General features: G+C 34.6%; 2 protein-coding genes across 4 annotated transcripts; one reads left to right on the forward strand and one right to left on the reverse strand.

The window, feature by feature from the left end:
- Positions 1-1,555: 1,555 nt before the first annotated feature.
- On the reverse strand, positions 1,556-11,170 carry lins1 (lines homolog 1). 2 transcript variants are annotated; one of them, XM_079867958.1, is made up of 7 exons: positions 10,779-11,170; positions 9,344-9,643; positions 7,925-8,014; positions 7,635-7,779; positions 5,363-5,941; positions 4,691-4,877; positions 1,556-2,287 (listed from the first exon to the last, which is right to left on the reverse strand). In XM_079867958.1, the coding sequence occupies exons 2-7, from the start codon at positions 9,632-9,634 to the stop codon at positions 1,657-1,659; spliced, it is 1,923 nt and encodes a 640-aa protein (XP_079724084.1). In that variant the 5' UTR covers positions 9,635-9,643; positions 10,779-11,170; the 3' UTR covers positions 1,556-1,656. The 2 variants fall into 2 exon arrangements, with proteins under 2 accessions (XP_079724084.1, XP_079724083.1); XM_079867957.1 differs by lacking the exon at positions 10,779-11,170 and adding an exon at positions 10,190-10,199.
- Positions 11,171-11,218: 48 nt separating this feature from the next.
- On the forward strand, positions 11,219-21,387 carry asb7 (ankyrin repeat and SOCS box containing 7). 2 transcript variants are annotated; one of them, XM_079867910.1, is made up of 6 exons: positions 11,219-11,293; positions 12,087-12,163; positions 13,666-13,919; positions 15,879-16,484; positions 19,438-19,600; positions 21,028-21,387. In XM_079867910.1, exons 3-5 carry the CDS (start codon positions 13,709-13,711, stop codon positions 19,575-19,577), a joined length of 957 nt encoding a protein of 318 aa, XP_079724036.1. In that variant the 5' UTR covers positions 11,219-11,293; positions 12,087-12,163; positions 13,666-13,708; the 3' UTR covers positions 19,578-19,600; positions 21,028-21,387. The 2 variants fall into 2 exon arrangements, with proteins under 2 accessions (XP_079724036.1, XP_079724035.1); XM_079867909.1 differs by having other exon boundaries at positions 19,438-21,387.
- Positions 21,388-21,628: the final 241 nt, after the last annotated feature.

Genomic DNA, 21,628 nt, shown 5'->3' on the forward strand with positions numbered 1-21,628 from the left:
AAAGCTGAATTTTCAGCATCATTATTCCAGTCTTCAGTGTCACATGATCCTTCAATCATTCTAATATACTAATTTCAAGAAACATTTCTTAATATTATGAAGGCTGAAAACAGTTGTGCTGCATCATATTTTTGTGGAAACCATGTATTTATGTGTGTTCTAAATATTTTTAGCAACGCATTATTTGAGGAATCATTCATGTCTATAGCTCAATTTAAATCAGGTTTGTTTATATTGAGGAGCTAGACCGAAGCTGAAGGTTTCATCCTTTGGGATCCTTTAATAATTTAATTAATTAACGTTCGCTAGTAACATTCAAGTTGAGGAAAGTCTAATCATCTAACAAGCCGAATTATGACATTACTGTGAGCAACAGCTGTTTGATCTACAGTAGTGGTGCCTTTCCCTCTGAAAAGCTGTTGCCGAATGTTGATTCTGGATATTTGCATATAAAATGATGGAAATTTTGTTGCTCTTATTAGCTGGATTGGTGATGTAATTTAAATGCTAAATAATGGTGTTGGGCCTAATCCCACAATCCCATTTAGTGGAATAAACCAGCTGTTAATACGGTTTACATACACAGTAATCACAGAGTTTATACCTTTTGAGTGAAAAAATAGACAAACACAAATGCTGAATGAGGGGACTGACTGGAGCCATTCCAGAATATCATAGGATGGACTCTTAGAAAATTTGCTTTTGTTAGGAAACTTATTATGGAGGGATTTAGCAGACTAAATTAAACAAATAAATATAAAATAAAATGGTTTAATATGCCTTGCAAGTTTTTTTTTTTTTTTTCATTTTAAATGATATTTCACATGGCATTTCATGTCCTTTTTCATTTTCCGTGAAAGAATAAAAGTAGAATGAAATGTAAGCACAACTAAATAAGATTATTATTTAATAAAAAATTAGTTTGCGTTAGTTCAGCTCCGCTAAATAATATTACATATAATATAACAGATACATATTTTGGTTTTAAATAATGTATTAAATTAACATTTACCAAGATTGATAAATGCCTTAGAAGTATTTTTCACTGTTATTTCATGTTAACTAATGTTAAAAACTGGAACTATATTGAAAAGTGTTACCAGATGAATATACACTGAACAAAATTATAAACGCAACACTTTTGTTTTTGCCCCCATTTTTCATGAGCTGAACTCAAAGATGTAAGACTTTTTCTATGTACACAAAAGGCCTATTTCTCTCAAATATTGTTCACAAATCTGTCTAAATCGGTGTTAGTGAGCACTTCTCCTTTGCTGATATAATCCATCCACCTCACAGGTGTGGCATATCAAGATGCTGATTAGACAGCATAATTATTGCACAGGTGTGGCCACAATAAATAAATAATAATAATTATAATTTATTAATTTATTAATTTTTTGCCTTAATTTTGTTCAGTGTATTTTACGCCTTCTTACATTTCATTGTATTTTTATTTATTGCAACATTCCATCTCGTATTTAATAAGTTCATTATATATTTATTTAATTTAGTCCCTCTATATCTTATTAGTTTTGATGCAAAAAAATCTTTTGGTTCAGCAATGTATTGTTTATTCACTGCAGTAATTGAACAGATCGACATTCTTGATCAATCATAATCTATAACTGTTAGTTAGCTTTAAGTCAAAGCTAACTAACTAATCCTGTTTCTCTGGGGTTCTACGCTGTTTAACAGTTTCAGAAGTGAGGTAGGGTTGTAGGGAAAGAGACCCCTGTTATGTAGTCTGGTTACGGTGGTCCTCAAGTCCATAAGACACACAAACACTTTATCTAACAGAGATTCAGATGCATATTCAGTCTGAACTTGTTCTAGCGCCATTTCAGATGGGCAAAAAGATGCTTTAGTATCTGTCCTACCAGAATCTACATCAGTATTCCCAGAAACATGCTCTTCTGCCTCATCGGATTCATCTGAGCTCCCATAATCAACCAGTCGTGGAACTGAGACTTCATTACCTGCTTGAACAACATACATCGTCTCTGAATTAGCAGAAGGAGCTTGGACAGAAGGATCAGTTCCTTTTCTAGTGGCACCAAGCCTCCCATCACAATCTTCAATATGACGACAAGACCTACACAAGCCTGTCCAGTCCTCACGGAGAAGCTTCAGGTAGTGGACACAGTATTCCAAGAAACATGTTTCCGAAGAGATGAGGAAGTCAAGTAGCACGGTGTGGTCAAAGGAGAGGGAGCGGAGAAGAAGTATGAAATGACAGTGAGGGTTACAGCCCCAGACACAAACCCCCGAGTCTGAGGAACTCAAACTGTGAAGAAAAGGGAAAAAAAAAAAAACATTTACCATTAAATTACTTTTATTTGTTAATAAAAAATAAATAAAAACACACACACACACACACATATATATATATATATATATATATATATATATATATATATATATATATATATATATATATATATATATATATATATATATATATATATATATATAATTATGGCAAATTAAGGCATGTTTTATACATATGTATAATAGCCAGTGTTTCTTATTCTTCAATAAATACATAGATGTTTAAATAAAACCTTTTTAAATATTTTTTAGAACTTTTATAAAGCTTTATTCTATTAAAGCTGTAAATGTCCATTCACACCAAGAACAATTACTATATTAGTGTCTTAATAATATATTTACATTTACAGTAAAACACCTAAGCCTTTATTCTATTAAAGCTGTAAAGGTCCGTTCACACCAAGAACGATAACTATATTAGTGTCCATACCAACACATAAGCACTGTAGTTTTGTCCTCTGCCGCATTAAACGCACATCTCTTTAAAACAGGATGGATTCTATTCTATTTGCTGTTAACGTTTTCATCGCAACAATATTGTTCCTCTGTGTCATTATCGTTAGTTGTGGTTGTTTTTGATACCAAGAAGCCCCTCAGAACTCTTTAGTAAAATTCCTAGAAACTTCCTAAACTTAAGGCTGGAACACACTTTGTGACTTTTACCCCGTTTCAGAGACAAAGCTGAAGCCTAGTCCAGGACTTTTTTGAACTGTCTTAACTGAAAGCTAAGTGATATCTTAACTGATGATCTTAAAATATATCAGTGCCCATATTTTGTCTCAATATGCAGACCAGTAATTTTTTTTTTTTTTCTAAGGCATGTTTTAAAAAGCTACATAAATGCCCTAATTAAACTAAAGCCTAATCCTGGCTTAATCTAGCCTGTGAAACCGGGATCTAAAAAGACTTCAAAACACTAGGCATCATACACTTGCCGGCTTTGTAAATGGTTACAGAGAAAAATTAGGCATCATACACTAAACAACTCAGGATCAACCGCTACCAGACTTTCAAGTCGTTCTGAACACAACAAACTCACACAACAATATTGCAAGGAGACATGTGACAAATAAAAACAATATGTGTTCAAAAATGTACTCAAAATATCAAACACAGGGTTCCCACACCTTGGTTAACTTCAAATTCAAGGTCCTTTCAAGGACTTTCCAGGTTCAATATCCTCAAATTCAAGGACTTAATGTGGTGACACATTTCAGGTGAGAGCAAGGTTACATCGTGTTACCTTGTAAGATAAATTGTTACAGTTTTCATGTGTCAAACACAACTATGCAAAAAAGTTTGGTCATATGACAGAGATCTGATATTCTATTTGTCGTATTTCTGTTTTGCATAAAACTGAAGAATATTCGGTACATCCTAGACTGTATTCTAAAATTATCTGATATTAACTGCATGGATTTTATTGAAAAGAAATAGGCTCATGTAATCAGACGTTTTAAGATATACTGTATATATGAATATGCTTTTAAGGTTTTCTTGCCTTATGGGTTTACATTACATTAACAAGCATTTGTAATCTTCTTTGGTGAGCCAAATATCTTGAAACTTGCATTTTCCAGGCATCGCGTTTCAGCGGTTTCAGCCAATTTTTGCCATGTTTACGGTGTGTCTGTGAAACGTTGAGGTACCATCATAGTAGATGAACCATAGTGAACATCATGGCCACGTACAACACAAGTACCTCACGCGGGAAACACTTCAAGTAACGCGTAAATGCGCATAACTAACGTAAATTAAGCAAGCTATTATGCATAGGCCACAAAGTGTTGGCGAAATAACCATAGGGAATAATATGGAATTATTTTCCAGAAAACTTCTTGCACAAAATAAATTCAAGCACTTTCAAGGAACTGTATCTATGTGTGTGTGTGTTTTTTTTTTTTTTCAGATTCACAAACTTTCAAGGATTTCAAGGACCCGTGGGAACCCTGCAAAATTGTTTGAAATCTTCCAACTGGATTGGTAAAATTGGTTTTTAATTTTTGTGAAATACATCAACTCTGTCTGCCCAAATATTTGAGTAAAATTTTATTTTGGCAATGCTGTACATCACAGGTGTCAAACTCAGTTCCTGGAGGGCCACAGCCCTACACAGTTTTGTTCCAACCCTGCTTCAACACACACACACCTGCAGTTTTCAAATAAGCCTGAAGGACTTGATTAGCTGATCAGGTGTGTTTAATTAGGGTTGAAGCTAAACTCTGCAGGGCTGTGGCCCTCCAGGAACTGAGTTTGACACCCCTGCTGTACATTAATACCTCTGGAAATACCCATATCAGTTGGAAGAGATATAGTTCTGGGTACAGTATAGCAGGATTTATAAAAACAGATTCCAAACCTTTTTTTATATAAATACAAGCCAATCAAAGTCTTGCTTGATTCTATCATGTCATCATCCTGTTCGGCAAATACTACAGACACCCAGGAGCAGCTGTGAGCGTCTGCAGACATCAGAGTCCCGTGACGCTGGAGGAATGACATGAGCTCTGTTAAATACTGACGGATGTCAATGTCACTCTGAGATCCTGGAAACACAGGAAAGATGTGTTTAATGAAGAGATGCATTGCCCCCTGCTGTTGCAAATGATTAAATGGCATGTTTTATTCTAACTAAGCTGTGGTGAAGAACTAGAAAGTTCAGTTTATGTAAGTTGTACATGCAAGCAAACATTCTTACAAATGCTTTGTGAATCAGTGCCTTCAAAATAATTCTAAACATGAAATGAGACAGACCTACTGAGGTACTTTTATAGTATTTATTCATATTTAGCAAATGTTCTGCATTTCTTAAAAATAAATGTAATTTCTATTCTATATAATTCAGGATACCTTAGCAACCATATAGCATATAAAACAGTTTTCAAACTGTATACACTTTGTAACTTTCAGACATCCAAAAAATCTTTTTGGTTTCCTTCAGGAAAGACTCTGTCATGTAAAGTTTGTCTTAATGAACTTTCATTTTCCAGTTGTTACTATGATGATGTGAAAACTAATAAATGACAGTTACCTTTACAATGAAGGCGCTGAATGTTTATTTCTAGTGACTTCAGCAAAATGAGGCTCACAGCTCTCAGTATCACATCATCCTTCTGCGTCCCAGCGAGTCTCACGTCACAGTTCCCACCAAAGAAACTGGCCTGAGCTTTCACAGGCACTTCCTTGAGCCAGCCTGCATTCACTTCCTGTAGCACTCCATCTGCCATGGTCAACATGTCCTCAGTCAGGCTGTGATCTTCATGTGACGCAGACTGAGCTTCACCTAAAGCCCAGTCGTCCCCAGCTCTCCGCAGAAGACTTTTCTTTAGAAGAAGCAGTGCTCGTTTCTTCACAAAATATTCCACATCAGCTCTCATGACACGAAGGAGCGCTCGCGACTGAACGAATATGACTCTCTGAACAGAAGAACAGACTCCATATCTGAGCCGGGCAGCGCTGAGGACTTCAAGGAGGTCGAAGAACTCATACATGGTTTTAGAAAGATTCGTCAGTTCTCTTTTGTGAGGGTCCTGTGTGTCTTGAGTCAGAAGGTTGGTGTGCAAGTAAGTGATGGAGGCATCCAATCCAGAAAGAAGCTTCATCAAAACATCTATGGAGAAGACAAACAAGCAGCTGGAATTAAGAGATCATGTCCTCTGAAACGATAAGGCAAAGATTGGTTCAGGGCTGCACAATACATCGAAATTATCGAAATATCGAAAATGTATATATATGCATATCGCAACAGCTTGCAATAACTGGGGTCATGAATAAAAGACAAAGAGAAAATCACTCACTGCTCTTGGCTGAATAACTTTTGTAGCTTTAATAAGAATCAGTATATATTTAAATCATACAGTAAAGACTAAGCAGTGTTTTATTTTTACATTTGATCATTTGATAAATAAATCTAATGTAGGCCTACCTGAAACCCTAAACCCTGTGGTTTACTCTTATGTTAAAATAACACTTTGTATGCTACAGTAAAACACTGATGTTCACTTTCAGAAGTTGTAGGGATGTTTTCTTGTCACAAAAAGAATGTGAAACACTTATATAATTTTAAATATATTTTAAAGATAATTTAAAGGTATAGTGGAGGATTTTTTACTTCCGGGTGGATCACCTATACTATTGGTCCTCCTAATTGTCAATCTTTCTGGTGAATCAATCAAACTTGTTCAAAAAGTGGAGAGGGCGGGTCTTATCTAAAATTTGGAAAGATCCTCCACTATACCTTTAAGTTTATTTTACACACTTTAAGCATTATCGTATTGCATATCGAATATCGCATTAATTAATGAGTTATCGCATATCGCATTTTCCTTCAGTATCGTACAGCCCTAATTGGTGGTTTAATCTAATGTAACCTCTTGCTATACAATAATATTTTTTATGTTTATCTGAACACATTATACATTAAACTAAGTCTGCAATTATTTATGCAATTTTTTAAATAATTTTTATATTGCTTCAAAAATAACTACAACTTACAAATTTTGTAAGTACATCAGGAGTTTACTTAAATAACACTTGCCTGATGGCTTATGCTACCGCTAACCCGGACGTCGAGGTCACTTCAGTGATTAGGGAAAAGCCTGTACCATTCTGGGCATTATTAGTGGGGTAATTTACGAGATACATCCTAGTTTCCATTAGCGCCTGCATTAAGCCATTCGGCTGATATCTCTAAATAAGCTCTAACTTTAATAATGTTCGACCAAGGGAAAAAAAAGCTTCTGGGGGTTGGGTGGGGGGTGTTTGTCTCGAGGTCATGGTGCAAAGGACCCTAGGTTGAAATTACTCCGAACCATCCCTTTAATAAATCACCTCATTTCATGGCAAAAGGTATTGCTTTATTGTTATTATATTATATACTACTAATAATAATAATAGACAATACCTACCAACATGAAAAAAATAATGGTATGAGAATAAGACTATTATTATTATTACTACTACAAATACTACCTCATCTTATTCTCCAACCATTCGTCAACAAATCTGTAAACATGCTGACTGCAGAAATTTAACCCAGGTACTAAGCATCATTTCTTGTTTTCAAGTCATTTCAAGATGAATTTTCAATTTAGATTCAGATATAAGTGAAAGTCATGATGTATGAGTGAGTTATTTACATTGTAATATTTTCTACAAGTTTTACATATTCAGTCAATTATCCATATTCACGCTTGTCTTGCCACCTCGGATAAAACGTTTTGTAAGGTTCCACTACATTTACATGAGGATACTAAAACAACTCAGTCTGAATCATCTTTTTGTATGTGAACACACTTCGGTACCTCTTTTCCTCTGGCATATTTCTCCTCTCAGCACTCCTTTAATCACAGCAGTCAGTGACCACAGGCAGGAGTCCAGTTCACTGCTGGTCGTTGGTTCCTGAAACACTTCAGCACACCTGTGTCTCCAGATTGAGCTGCTGCCTCCCTATAATCAACAATTACAGCACTTAGTGTACCCACACAGCTTGAGAGAGAGAAAAACAGAGAAAACATTCATAATATATCAAATCCTCATAATACTCAAATGGAGTAGTTGCCAGTCCAAGTTCATGTACAGCAGCAATACTCACATTGATGGAAATGTCACTGATGACATAGACTGATATACACTTTGCAGATAAATGAGACACCAGTTGGTCTTGACAGTTGAGGAGAGAAACCTGCATGAAGACATCAGTATAATGGGTCAAAAAACATGTTCAAACTTACAGATATGAACTGAACAGCTATAGGATCTCTACATTAAACTCTAGGCTAAATGTATAATCACAAGCATGCCCAAGACACATTTTGTCTTCTGCTTTATAGCTGAATCAATTTTCTTTTCCAAACTGATTAAGTTTGCAACATCTACACCACTATTGAACAGAACTGAATCAACATTTAACTGACTCAAGTTGAATGACGACACTATTGTCTTCTTAAGAGCTGCGTATAGCTGAATTGAACCAGTTCCATAATGAATGAACTTCACACACTAATGGAACTGAATTGAATCAACACTAAACTGAACTGAGCTGAATAAGAACACTATTATCTTGCTACAGCTGCTAATTTGAACTTGTCTTATATTTGAAGAAGTTTACATCATTAATTCAGTTATTCTCCTGTTTATTAATGTGTAGCAAACCTGGGTTGTACTGTATAAAGTGCTGTACAGGCAGGAATAAAGGTGACATGACTTAAAAGAAAAGAAAAACAATGAGAAAATATATTTTACATAAATTTAGCACATCACCCATTATATTTTTTGCATTGTGCTATTATTTTCATTCAAATGAGGAAGTTTCTATGCACAAATAAAAAAAACTGTATGCCAGAAATGACTAGTAAATTTACATTACCATAATGTGTTTGGCCATTTTTTTATTATTATTTTGTAATTCCCATTATTCTCAGTAGGGATTAAATATATGTTTTATATATATTTATTTTATTTTTTTTAATCAGATAGATAGATGGATAGATAGATAGATAGATAGATAGATAGATAGATAGATAGATAGATAGATAGATAGATAGATAGATAATTATATTGGATAAGAAAATGTGGAAAATGTTTCTGTATTATTCTGTAATTCCCATTATTAAAAATATGGTATAAAAATATGTTATTTATATATATATATATATATATATATATATATATATATATATAGGGATAATCGGGATAAGAAAACGTGGAAGATCATCACGATGTGAAAAAAACAAGTAACACTTAATTTTAAGGTGTCCTTGTTACAGTTTACTTATATAAATAAGTACTGAGTAAAATTAATTAACAATATGTACTTACTGTATAATTAGTTAGGGTTTGGTTTAAGGTTAGTCGCTTGTAATTATGCATAATTTACTTATATTACAATAGTAAGTACATGTAAGATGTGTAACGGACATTTAAAAAAAAGAAGTGTTACAAAAAATCTATTAAAAAAAAAATGTATTAATTAAAATAATATTACTTATTTGTTTAATTTGATTAAACATACCAGTTTTGTCATCAGATTCATTTCTTCAAACAACCTCCTTTTGACATCTTCATAGAATATTGTGACATCTTGTTGCAGACTCTGTGCTGTCAGCCTCTTAATGATGGCCTCTATAAGAGTGAGACAAAAGCACATGACGTCTGTGTGTGTGACAGACGGAGCAGGAGTGTTTGCTGTTTGATCAACACATGATGAGATTCTGCTGGAGAGCTCTTCACTGCTCAGGCTGGGAGCAGATCCTGTACATAACAGCCTAAAAATGGCTTGGAAATCCAATCCGGCAGCATCCATGCTCAGACACTGTGAAAATATAGGTTCAAACGAATGATAATCAGTAATTCATGCTCGAAACTTGTGTTTAAACAAAACTACTGCAGATATGACCTGTAGTTTGTTAAATGAATGTTGTTATGCATTAATAAGACTAAAGCCAAAGAATTGTACCAACCCATCTCTTCAACCACATGCTTCTTCCAAAAAACACTCTTCCCTTCATGAACATGTTAGACAATTTGATGTCAGCAAACCTGACTGTGAAAAGCGACTGACAGACAGAGAGCGTTTCTGAATGGCTAAGACGGCCAGAGCACTTAGTTTCTAGGGCTATACATAGACATTTTATATCTACAAATCAAAAATGTTGGCTCTGTAAAGTTCTAAAAGACATGCCAAATGTAGTTAGACTATAAGTTATATCCTGAAATTAGTCCTGAATGTGTCAGACTTTAAAAAAACAGCCGTTTGTAATTGTGAGTATAATTAAAATTCATTAATAAATGAACTGCTTTAAAAGGGGCTAGTTCACTGAAAAATGAAAATCCTGTCATTTCACATTCACATACAAACCTTCATCAACTCACACGTCAGTTGTGGTAAACCAAAGCTCAAGCATGTTCACTTGATGTGCGAGAACCAATGAGGTTCATTCTTGTGAGTTACGCAGCACGTTTGAGCTTCTGCAAGAACCAGTTAGGTTGATTGAATCTTCAATGATTTTAATATCTATTTGTGAACTTTTTGACATGTCAAAGTGTCAGTTGCGTAGCTGTCAAAGGAGGGACAAAAAGCTCTCAGATTTTATAAAAAGATCTTCATTTGTGTTCCGAAGATGAACAAAAGACTTGGGTTAGGACTCAGGAGGAACGACATGAGGGCGGAGTAATTAACGACAGAATTGACATTTATGGGAGAACTATACCTTTAAGCCAAAGACAGAATGACCAAAGTAATGGCCAGCAAAATTACAATAAAATGAGTAGATTGGCTTGTTAAGTTCAGTAAGACTGAATGAAATAAGTCAAGGTGCAACACTCTACTTTTATGTTTAAATGAAATTGCAAGAATTAAAAAAAGTATGATTCTTCACTTAAAGTGTTTAAAGACATTTTATATGTGCTATTCCAAAATATCCCAAAATCACAAATGGATTGCTTACGTGATTTATGATGAATTTCCAATTTTCTCAATATCCTGTTTAATGTTCCCGAACAGCCACTTCATCAGTCTGCAATGAATAAATCTAACAGACAAGAAGATCATAAATGGAAAAATAACCTCATATTTACAGGACGGTAGAGTTTGTTTAGAGGATTTCGTTACCCAAGTATTGGGTTAGAATCCACTGACAGGCGTGATCTGTAGAAAGATGCTACGTTAAAGCAGAATTTGTAATGTAATGAAGAGCTTTTAGGACTGCTCAGTTAAAATCCCGGTGAGTTTTTCTTTAACCTTGATTTAAAAAATCCAAAATGAACAAACGCCTCCATAAAGCACATGGAATGCTGTTTGCCATTATCCGGCCAAAATTGTCGCAAAATTCTAACCTTCAGCGTTTTATTTTGCAGCAATATGATGTCAACATGACGTATTTGACAGCTCGAATCTGATTGGTTGTTGCGGTTTGAAGCCTTGGAGATGGTGTTCATGGCTACCTGACTGTATTTGTACTCTGTATGTATATTATATATTTTTATTTCACTGTCCCCCGAGTTATTATTGTGTTAATTAAGCAGATGTCGTTAATTTTGTCCTCTCGCCACAGGTTAAGAGAGTTTGAATAACTTTAAAAGCAGTGTTCTTGTGAGAATGGTCAAAAACCGCTGGCTAAATGCTAACAATGCTAATGCAGTAACAGTGTATGTCAATCACAGAGTTTGTCAGATTCTCCTTCAGTTTAATGATACGTGTTAGACTTATCGTATCGTTTATTGCAGGGATATTAAAACGAGTTATGTGTGTCTCTAAAAAAGAGCAGCTTTAGTATTTGTTTTAGGCTCATTTTAGCTGCCACAGCTGGTTTAGCACACCAGCTAACAGATTCATTGTTCTCAGTGCAGCAGCTACAAACAGGATTGTTTACCTTTTATTTACTTTATTTGAGGTGATTAAACAGGTCAAACTGCTGTTGATGGTATATATCACAGATGTTAGCGGACATTTATGTTGTTAAAGGTAAATGTAGGTGTGCAAATGCTCGCTGCAGCTGTTTTTTTCAGAGTCTGAGAGACAATTTCATTGTGAACTGATGGATGGCAGTAAATATTTGCTCCTAGACAGAGAGCTGATCAATGTAATGACAGATAAGTGTGTAAATGAGACATCACCATTTAGGTGTGGCTAAATGATGATTATGTAAATATCTATATGAATCTGCATTAATACATATAAATGAAAGGATATTATATAAAAGATGAATGAATCATGTTGATGATGATGATATTTCTATATTACTCTGCATCTCTAGAATGGAGATCTGAAGTGGATATGAATATGGATGCAGAACTCAAAGGCTGTTTAAGATCTACAAGACATTAATGAATGGTAATTTTGTCATTTCTAATTATCTGTAGGCAATGGTTTTAAATATGTATTAATTTGTAATCTCTGTCATCTTGTTTTATATTAACATGTTTATGTTGTTTGAGCTTGTTTATGGGTGGTTTAATGGATTTGCCTTCATGCAACGCAACTATCTCGCCTTCCATGCAAAACTATTTTTATTATCTTAAAAGTGATGTGTGCAATTGTTTTCTTTTCATACTGTTTCTTGCAATCAAAGATAAGTAATAATTAGTCTATGTATTTGTTCTATCATATCTATCATGTTGTTTTCTTAAAGAAATATATTAAAATCAGCATCATACATTCCAAAGAAACACCGTTTATAGTGTTTATATATTTATGTAGTAATTATCTCATATGATAAATTATGTAATAATTATCTAAAATGTATTGCTCATAAGATTTTAAGTATGCTGACACTCTTGTAACACAAATAGTAATTTATAATTGTGTTTTTTAGTATGATTTTACCAGTAAGAGGTCTATACACATTCACTTAATTCTTTTTTTTAGGTTTTACAAAATAATTAGATTTTTTTTTTTTTTTTGGAATGATTGTTAATATTAGTGCTGTATCCAGTAGCCTAGTTGTATTTGTGTTTTATATATTTTTCACACTCACACATATGTGGCCTATATATATTATAGAGCCTGTGACATTCAAAGCATTTGATTTAAATGCAGCATTCAAATGAACTGTAATTCTAAAGTCTTATGTAATATTTTATGCATATTTTTTTATTTTATTAATAATGAAGCAGTGAGTAGTTTGTAAATGAATGAGAAATCGATATTCTAAGCTGATCAAGAAAGAAAAAATATATATCTATTGTAATATTATATATATTGTATAATGTCTATACACATTTACTTAATTATTTGTTTTTTTAGATTTGACAAAATAAAAAATAAAAATTTGGAATGATTGTTAATATTAGTGCGGTATCCAGTAGTCTAGTTTTATTTGTGTTTTATATATTTTTCACACACACACACACACACACACACACACACACACACACACACACACACACACACACACACACACACGTGGCCTACATATATTATAGAACCTGTGACATTCAAAGCATTTGATTTAAATGCAGCATTCAAATTAACAGTAATTCTAAAATCTTATGTAACATTTTATACATATGTATTTATTCTTTATTTATATCTTTTATTAATAATGAAGCAGTGAGTAGTTAGTAAATTAATGAGAAATCGATATTCTAAGCTGATCAAGAAAACATTTTATTGGCATCGGCAGATACTTAAGGTTGCAGTATTGGTATCTATATTGGACATGCAAAAGTTGTATTCAAAATCTCCTTTGAGACATTTGTAGTTGATTCCTGTAAAACATGTAAACACTCTGCATATGACTGCATTTTTTTCATAACATACATAATTGATCATCCTTTGATTCAAAATGAGGAGCTTGTCTATCAGTAATGTCATCCGTGTGTGTTTGTCTGCAGGGACACAGGAGCGTCTGACGCCCGTACTGCGAGATGTGACAGGATGCTGAACCATCACTGCAGAAGGAACCCAGAGTTACAGGAGGAGCTGCAGATCCAGGCGGCGGTGGCGGCCGGCGATGTCTACACTGTCCGCAAGATGCTGGAGCAGGGCTACTCGCCCAAGATCAGAGACGCCAACGGCTGGACGCTGCTGCACTTCTCTGCGGCGAAGGGCAAGGAGCGCTGCGTGCGCGTGTTCCTCGAACACGGAGGTAAAAAGTTTGGTTGCTTTAGGACAGTGGGGAGATGGGCAAGTCTGATTTAATGTGTCACTTTGTAAGAAAATATCTTGAATGACCAGCCTAGATTGACACTTATTATAAACTGTGGTTGGCTTGCTGAAGGTGGCTCTTGAAGGAATCCGTTCTCCCAAAAAATGTTCATTATGTTACTTACCCTAAAGTAATTCGGGCCCTGTATTATTATCCCTATTTTTAAAACACAGGCTTCTGTTTTACACACACTAAAAGTAGATGGAGATGTAAACTACCAAGCTCCAAAAAAAACAACAAAGTGTAATGAAAATGTATAGTTTAATGTGTATTAATCAGTATATAGTTTGAATATAATCCCTCTCCTTGGGTAAATTTGATTTCACGTGAATGATTAAGTGCTTTTTCTCAATGGCACACTCTTGATAACCAGTGAGTTCACAACGGTGGCTGAGGTGATATTTTACACTCTTGCATTATAATTAGGTTTCCTATCTTGTCATCTCTTTATCCCTTAAAATACTAAACTGGTACTACGTTGCTAGAAGAGACAACACTGTTCTGATGTTCATGTTTCAGTGTGATAATGCATGCTAGACGTTAGGGGGCGCTATAAAACTGCTATTTTTGTCAAAAGATCTGCAGATAGAATGATCCACAATTAAGTGTTTAACTGTGCAGTTGCACTGTCCTCTGCTTATTGAGATTCAGAATAAATTTAATGTCTTAAGTCACCCTTACACAAATTAAGGCCTTCAATCAGAGCTGAAATGAATTCATGGCATTTAAAGTCATGGCATTAAAATGTCACATGCATTGCAAAAAAATGAATATCGTCTTAAGTATTTCTTTATGAAATATTTATTTTCTCAGTATTTCTTATGAAAACTTCCATTTGAATTAAGTTAAGTTTTCTGAGCTCACTGGCAGATATTTGTTCTTGTTTTAATCATAAACTCACTTAATTTTGATCAATTCCACAAAAAAACATATTTTTTGATTCATATTTTACATCATTTTGCATCTCAATTAAATGCGTCTTGATTTAAGAATCTAAGACATTAGCACTGGAAAACAAGACAAAAACACTGAGAAAGAACAGCACTTTTTTGCAGTTTGATCAGAATTTACAGTAAAAGTTATTTCCATGTTCTAGTGGTTGGGAGCAGAGGCATTCAAGCGACTTATTTTGTAAAATGAATTCAAAAGTAACAGATATCTGTTGGAAGTGTCGCTAATACAACTCATTAGTTGGTCTTAAAAAGGTCTTAAAAAGTCTTAAATCTACATTCTTTAAATCTGTAGAAACCCAGATTGATTGATTTAGTCAGGAAATGTAATTGAATTTCCTGTAGTTAATATAAATGTTTCTAGTTAAGTTTAGTTCGACATATTTTACATATTTATTTATAACTACTGGAAAATGATAAATAAATCATTGAAATTATTTGGTCAAAAGCTGTAAGAGCGCAGAAGTATGAACTTTTAGCTAGCTAAATGTCATACAAATAATTATGATCAACAATTTAAGGGACTGTAACTGTAGTCATTTATTAACATTTAAGAGTTAAAAATAAATAAAAAGGATTCCTTTTAGTATTTGTATACAAATATTGTACATAATAGAATGTTCTAAACATTACACACCACTTTCATTCATGTTTTTGGAATCCAGCCTACATAATATATTAAAGAAATAGCCTAATTATTTTTATATTTATTTATTAATGTTTTAGTCATGTTGAAAACAAGTATAGCCTATCATAATGCAATCGTAACATTTAATTTATTCAATTTCACATGGCAAATTGTATTTAAATGCAAATTGTCCTGTGTAATAATAGTAGGGCTAATGCATATATATATATATCATCTTTTTTTTTTAGTTGTCAGTTAAACTAGTTTGGTTTTGTCATGTGTTTATCCTTCAAGCTGTTTTTTCTTCTCTGTGATCTCCAGCGGACCCCACAGTGAAGGATTTCATCGGAGGCTTCACAGCTCTGCATTATGCTGCCATGCACGGCCGTGCCCGCATCGCCCGCCTCATGCTGGAGTCCGAGTATCGCAGCGACATCATCAATGCCAAGAGCAATGACGGCTGGACCCCTTTGCACGTGGCGGCCCACTACGGCCGCGACTCCTTCGTGCGTCTCCTCTTAGAGTTCAAAGCTGAGGTGGACCCGCTCAGCGACAAAGGCACGACGCCGCTCCAGCTGGCCATCATCCGCGAGCGCTCCAGCTGTGTGCGCATTCTGCTCGACCACAATGCCAACATAGACATTCAGAACGGCTTCTTGTTGCGTTACGCCGTCATCAAGGGCAACCACTCGTACTGTCGCATGTTCCTGCAGCGGGGAGCGGACACTAACCTGGGCCGGCTGGAGGACGGACAGACACCGCTGCACCTGTCGGCCCTCAGAGACGATGTGCTGTGCGCTCAAATGCTGTACACGTACGGGGCCGATACCAACACGCGCAACTACGAGGGCCAGACCCCCGTGGCTGTTTCCGTCAGCATGTCTGGCATCAGTCGACCCTGTCTGGACTTCCTGCAGGAGGTCACAAGTAGGTTCTTCTTCCTCTCTAAATCTTTATATGTGGACTGTCAGCATTCTTCCTAATTGTTTGGTAGATGGTAACAGTAACTATATAGTAATAGTAACTATAGTAAAAATGTCTCAGTATTCTAGGTGACAGTACTCTTTTGAGGTCTCTCAAATCCTCTAGCAGTCCAAATTTTCAAGTACGTTTTAGCTAGGAACTAATTGAATCTTTGTGTCTTATTTAACAAATACAATTTTTATTTCTCTTTTTGTTTTCAGATTTTCTGTTAGTGGGTGACTATTTTTGCACATTGATCTCTTATTACGGTAGAATTGAATGAATACTTTTAATCAGCAAGGACATTTATAACGTTACAAGGTTAAAAATGTTTTACATTTTTATTTAAAATAAATGCTGTTCTTTTGAACTTTCTATTAATCAAAGAATCCCAATAAGATGTTTTACTGTGTTTACTTGTATAAATGCAAGCTTGGTGATCATAAAAGACTTCTTTCAATAATATTTAACACAAGTTAAACATTTAACATTTACACAAGTAATGCTCAGTCAGTACTAATTGTAGTGCACTTTAGAGTTGCAGTTTATTTTTCATTCTTTTGCATTTTTATTTGAAACAAATATTTTTTATTGCCAGCTTTTATAATCATTTTAGTTCACCGTTTAACAATAGTTAAACAAATAAAAATTTCAAATATGTACTTTTTTTTTTTAAGTAAAGTTTCTTTGAAGCCAAACGTGAAAATCTAAAACTTCAAAGATAAAGTTGCATAACATGATATACCTTGTCTAAATTTCACATTATAGTTGGTTTACTTTTTGTTCCTTTACAAAGGGTTTTTTTTGGGGGGGGGGGGGGGGGTAGTTTTCTTGGTAGTTTTTATTACCTTTTGAAGAAGACACCTTTTAGCAAGATTTTTTTTTTTTTTTTTTTTGAAAGGAAAAGTTTGGTTCACTTTTGTGAAGCTATAAAACCTTATAGAATTTCATCATATTCCTTCATATATATTATATTTTCTTCCATAAATCAGTCTCTCTCGTGTGTTTGCTGCAGTTTAAATTGCAATCCAATTATGATTTAGTGATGCGCACAGCAATATATTGAATATTGATGTGTATCATATAAGAAGTAATTGCCGATACACAGCCCTAATTGCAGTGCACATTATAGTTGGTATACTTTGCTCTTTCGGGTGTGTGTATATATATATATATATATATATATATATATATATATATATATATATATATACACACACATATATGTATGCATGTGTGTGTGTTTCTTTTCTTCTATTTAATTGCAAGTTTTGATTATTGCTTTTGTTAACGACAGTAACTAATGAGCTTGCCTTAGCAAATGAAACCTTCGAAGCTTTAATTTTTCTCTGTTACACAATGACACTCATTACAGATATAAATTTGAAGAGAGTCCAATCAAGTCAAGCGTGAAGCATTAAACCTCAAAGGTTAACAAAAAGAGTATCATCAAAGGAGGTCATATTCACTCTTTGCTCTAGAAAGATGTCAAATCTCACGAAGAGCAGCAGCCGATCTGTAAGTTGAGCAATGGCCTAACCTCCCGAACGAACACCATTATGATCTCTATCCCCCACACAGAACAATCGGTCATCTGAGAAAAGCGAGCCGTGTTACCTGAAGCACTAATGATCAAGTACGCAACAATGGCCACATTCCTGTGCACCGCTTCAACTTTGATATCGCCATATCAAAGCCACCTGTCTGTCGCAGACATTTACTCGCTGTCAACTCATTCAGCGTGATCCGATTTCACCTTGATTATTTATTAAAAAGGCACTTCAGCGGCTGTATTTACATGGACGACTCAGACTTTGAGAGCATGACTTCATGTCTTGAAGGGAGTGACCGGTTCGCCTCTGTGAGAATACGCACTGATTTCATTTGGCTCTCTCTGCCGTCACCTATAGTTGCAAGCTTTTGGTAAGGCATTGAGACTGACAGAAGACAGGGGCTGCAGATGGCCGTCTCCAGCTCTTTGTAGTGGTTTTTCCAGCTGGCTTCATTTGTGGAAGCACAGCCTGTGCTATATTGTGTTGGGACTGGAAAACTGGCCCATTAAAACTGATAAACTCTGTGCACCGGGTTCCTGGAACTCATTGCAGAACTTTCCTGATATCTTTTAAGATGACAAATGCAAAAAAAAAAAACCCTTTTTCAATCTTTTGTGTGTGTTTTTTTTTTTCTTCTTTTTTTTTCTCCCCCGATGGCCACTTATAATATTGGTGGTTTTCTGTGCCAATTTGTTTTAATTGAATGTCTGGTTTTTACTGCTTCAACTTTTTTCTGCTTCGCCCTGAATATACAGTATATACTGTGTTTTTTATGGCAGATGAACACACAAGGGTCAGACTGTCCTCCTTACATTATAAACTGACTTATTATTATTATTATGAAAATATATATTTTTTTTTTTATTATCGGCCAACTGTCCGGTTTAACATTTTTATTAACTTGACAGAGCTTACTTACATTTGGTGCATTTTGGAGAGTGTTTTAATGTTGTCACAATTTTCTTTTAGTATGATCTGTGTGAGTTTACCATTCACATTTTATCTCGTGCTTAATATTCTGTTATGCTTCAAATTTGTTGTGTTTTTGTCATTTTTAAATGATTTTTTATTCATTTCTATTTCAGTTTTAGTTATTTTAGTACATTAATGAAAATGAGAAATGCTCCCTTGGCAACTAGCTGAAATAAAATGAGTTTAAGATTTAAAAAAAATTATAATTTCAAGCAGTTTTAGTTTCAGTTAACTATAGCCTAGTTACCCTGCTCTAGCCACAAATCTTTGGTATTTTTGTACCTTTTTCTCTGTTATCAGTTTAAATTAGTCAATGCGCAGTAATGCAATCATTCAGTTTTTATTAAATGTCAACATAGATTGAATTTAACCTGACAGTCGTTGTGTTTCAGGGCAACCCAGGACTTTGCAGGATCTGTGCAGGATAAAGATCCGGCAGTGCATCGGACTGCAGAGCCTAAAGTTTCTGGAAGATCTGCCCATTGCCAAGGTCATAAAGGACTACCTAAAACACAAGTTCGACAATGTTTGACGGAAGCCAACAAACTCATTTCTGTAGGTTCCCTTAAGACTCTATGCAAACTCTCTTTTTTCATTTCTACTCAAAACCTCTGGGAGCAGGTGCGGCGTTTTGTACAAGCGGAGTGAAAAAGCTTATTTGCAGAGTAACGACTGTGGATCGGGGAGCACTGTAATGGCCACGTTTGATTCGTTTCGTAGAAGGTGTCCTTTCATGCATGCCTGGAGAAATTCCTGACCCACGAGAGAAGAAAAAATGCGGATGTTTGATTTGTACCAATATCTTTTTTTTTTTGTTCTTAAATCAACAAGGCCTTTGTAAGTATTTGACGTTTTCTATCGTCTAAATTCTCAGACAAGGAATATATAAAACCCTTTTAAACTATCAAGACAAATTGGCAAATATTCAGGCCACTCACAATTTTGTATGCATGTGCTATTGTCCTTTTTTGCTCTGGAGAAATTCTTTGGTCTGTTAAGTTATTAACCCTCTGTTGAGAATCCAATTCATTCAAATTAAAAAAAAAACAAAAAAAAAAAACAAATCATACCAAAAAACCCACAAGCTCTCAGTTTTTCTCTGCAAACATTTCAGTTTTTTAAAGAATGCCTAATTTAATCTGATTACAGCATCAGAGGCTCTTGACTTAAGTTTCCATTCAAAGTTCTAGTCACGAGAGGTCTACATAGGTGAACGTATGTACACGCATAAATCATTAACAAACTTTATGTAAATAATTGTCATATATGTACAGCAGATATTTTTAGACTATTTAAGCCACAAGCTTGTGTTATCAAAGTGTTTTGGGGGTTTTGTTGAGTTGTGTGTTTTTCATGTGACCTGTCAAGGGCTTTCATGTGGGAATGTCCGAATCCCCAAAGAAATGGAAAATTAGATTCGATTACAGCTATAAGTGATGCTTAATATTAATTGGCCCTAATTTCTTTAAGATTAATTTTTTTTTGTTATGCACATGAAAAATCTCTTAAATCTTTGCAATCAGTAACTTAATTTTTATTTTATTTTTTCATATTGTTTATTAAAGATTTGAAATGCACTTAAGTTTGTTTTTTTTCTTCAAAATATAAACCCACTTGTAAGGTCTGCATAGCATTAAGTTAGTTCAGTTCATTTGACACGTCTTCAAGCAAGCGTTCAGTTTGTTTCATACACGTGTCATTCAGATCGCAACTTGATATTTAATCTTCCCCCTAAAATCTCAATCAGTGTAAGAGTTTTGTGGGAGATACTTTAAATGTCAGGACTCTGAACGGACTCTCCTTCACTTTCCCTCGAGTCTATTTTATTTAAACCTTTCTCTAACACTAGCTGCCTTTACTTGCAATCTGTGACGCAGTACAGCTACGGCATTTCACCACATCATGAACTCAATTCAAGAGCATTAAAGTGACCTGCCACAAAATTTAAATAATCTCTTTTTTTTTTTTTTTGTCGCATTTAGGTTCAGTTTAGTGTGTTTTGGGCGTTTGTTGGGACGAAACCATCTCTGGATGACTGCTTGCTACCATAATGTATTGAACTTCAGAACAATGTTTGGAGGACTGATTTAAGAGCGAAGGAATGTTTTATGGGAATTGTCTTTACTAAGCGAAAGTCTTCCACAACTTCTACTACTGAATGTATATAATCTGCTGTTTGCAAGTTTCACATGTACATTTGTGTGAATAAATGGATCTCATAATGTCCCCATTTGTTATTTTTCAAAGTCTTATTGCTGTACTTTGAAGCAGTAATTGTGCCGTGTTCATCGATTTGCATCCATTTTTCTAGAGTTTGATGACTTTCTAATAAAATGTCTGCTAAATATGCTGATTACTGAATTCATTGTTCATTTGGTAACTGTATATGCTTTCTTGCCATCTTTACTTTTAACTGCAGGACAATCCACCCTAAAACGCTGTTTAATAATCACCGGTTGCTTTATGTTTATTTTAAAGGAATATTTCAGGTAAGATACAACATTGAATCAAAATTGACCCTACTTTAAACTTGTGCCATCTCTAAAATGACTTTCTTTTTCAGTTTACATCACAAATCCTTTT

Source organism: Squalius cephalus (assembly GCF_949319135.1).
Source record: "Squalius cephalus genome assembly, chromosome: 3".
Taxonomy (NCBI): Eukaryota; Metazoa; Chordata; class Actinopteri; order Cypriniformes; family Leuciscidae; genus Squalius; species Squalius cephalus.

Excerpts from the sequence above, each read along its gene's own strand:
- lins1 (XM_079867957.1), bottom strand. Across the intron at positions 7,780-7,924 it reads TCAGTGACATTTCCATCAAT|GGAGGCAGCAGCTCAATCTG; the intron begins GTGAGTATTGCT and ends TGTTGATTATAG. Across the intron at positions 4,878-5,362 it reads TCAGCGCCTTCATTGTAAAG|GATCTCAGAGTGACATTGAC; the intron begins GTAACTGTCATT and ends CTGTGTTTCCAG.
- asb7 (XM_079867909.1), top strand. The coding sequence starts at position 13,709 with ATGCTGAACCATCACTGCAGAAGGAACCCAGAGTTACAGGAGGAGCTG. Across the intron at positions 13,920-15,878 it reads CGTGTTCCTCGAACACGGAG|CGGACCCCACAGTGAAGGAT; the intron begins GTAAAAAGTTTG and ends TGTGATCTCCAG. Across the intron at positions 16,485-19,437 it reads CTTCCTGCAGGAGGTCACAA|GGCAACCCAGGACTTTGCAG; the intron begins GTAGGTTCTTCT and ends GTTGTGTTTCAG.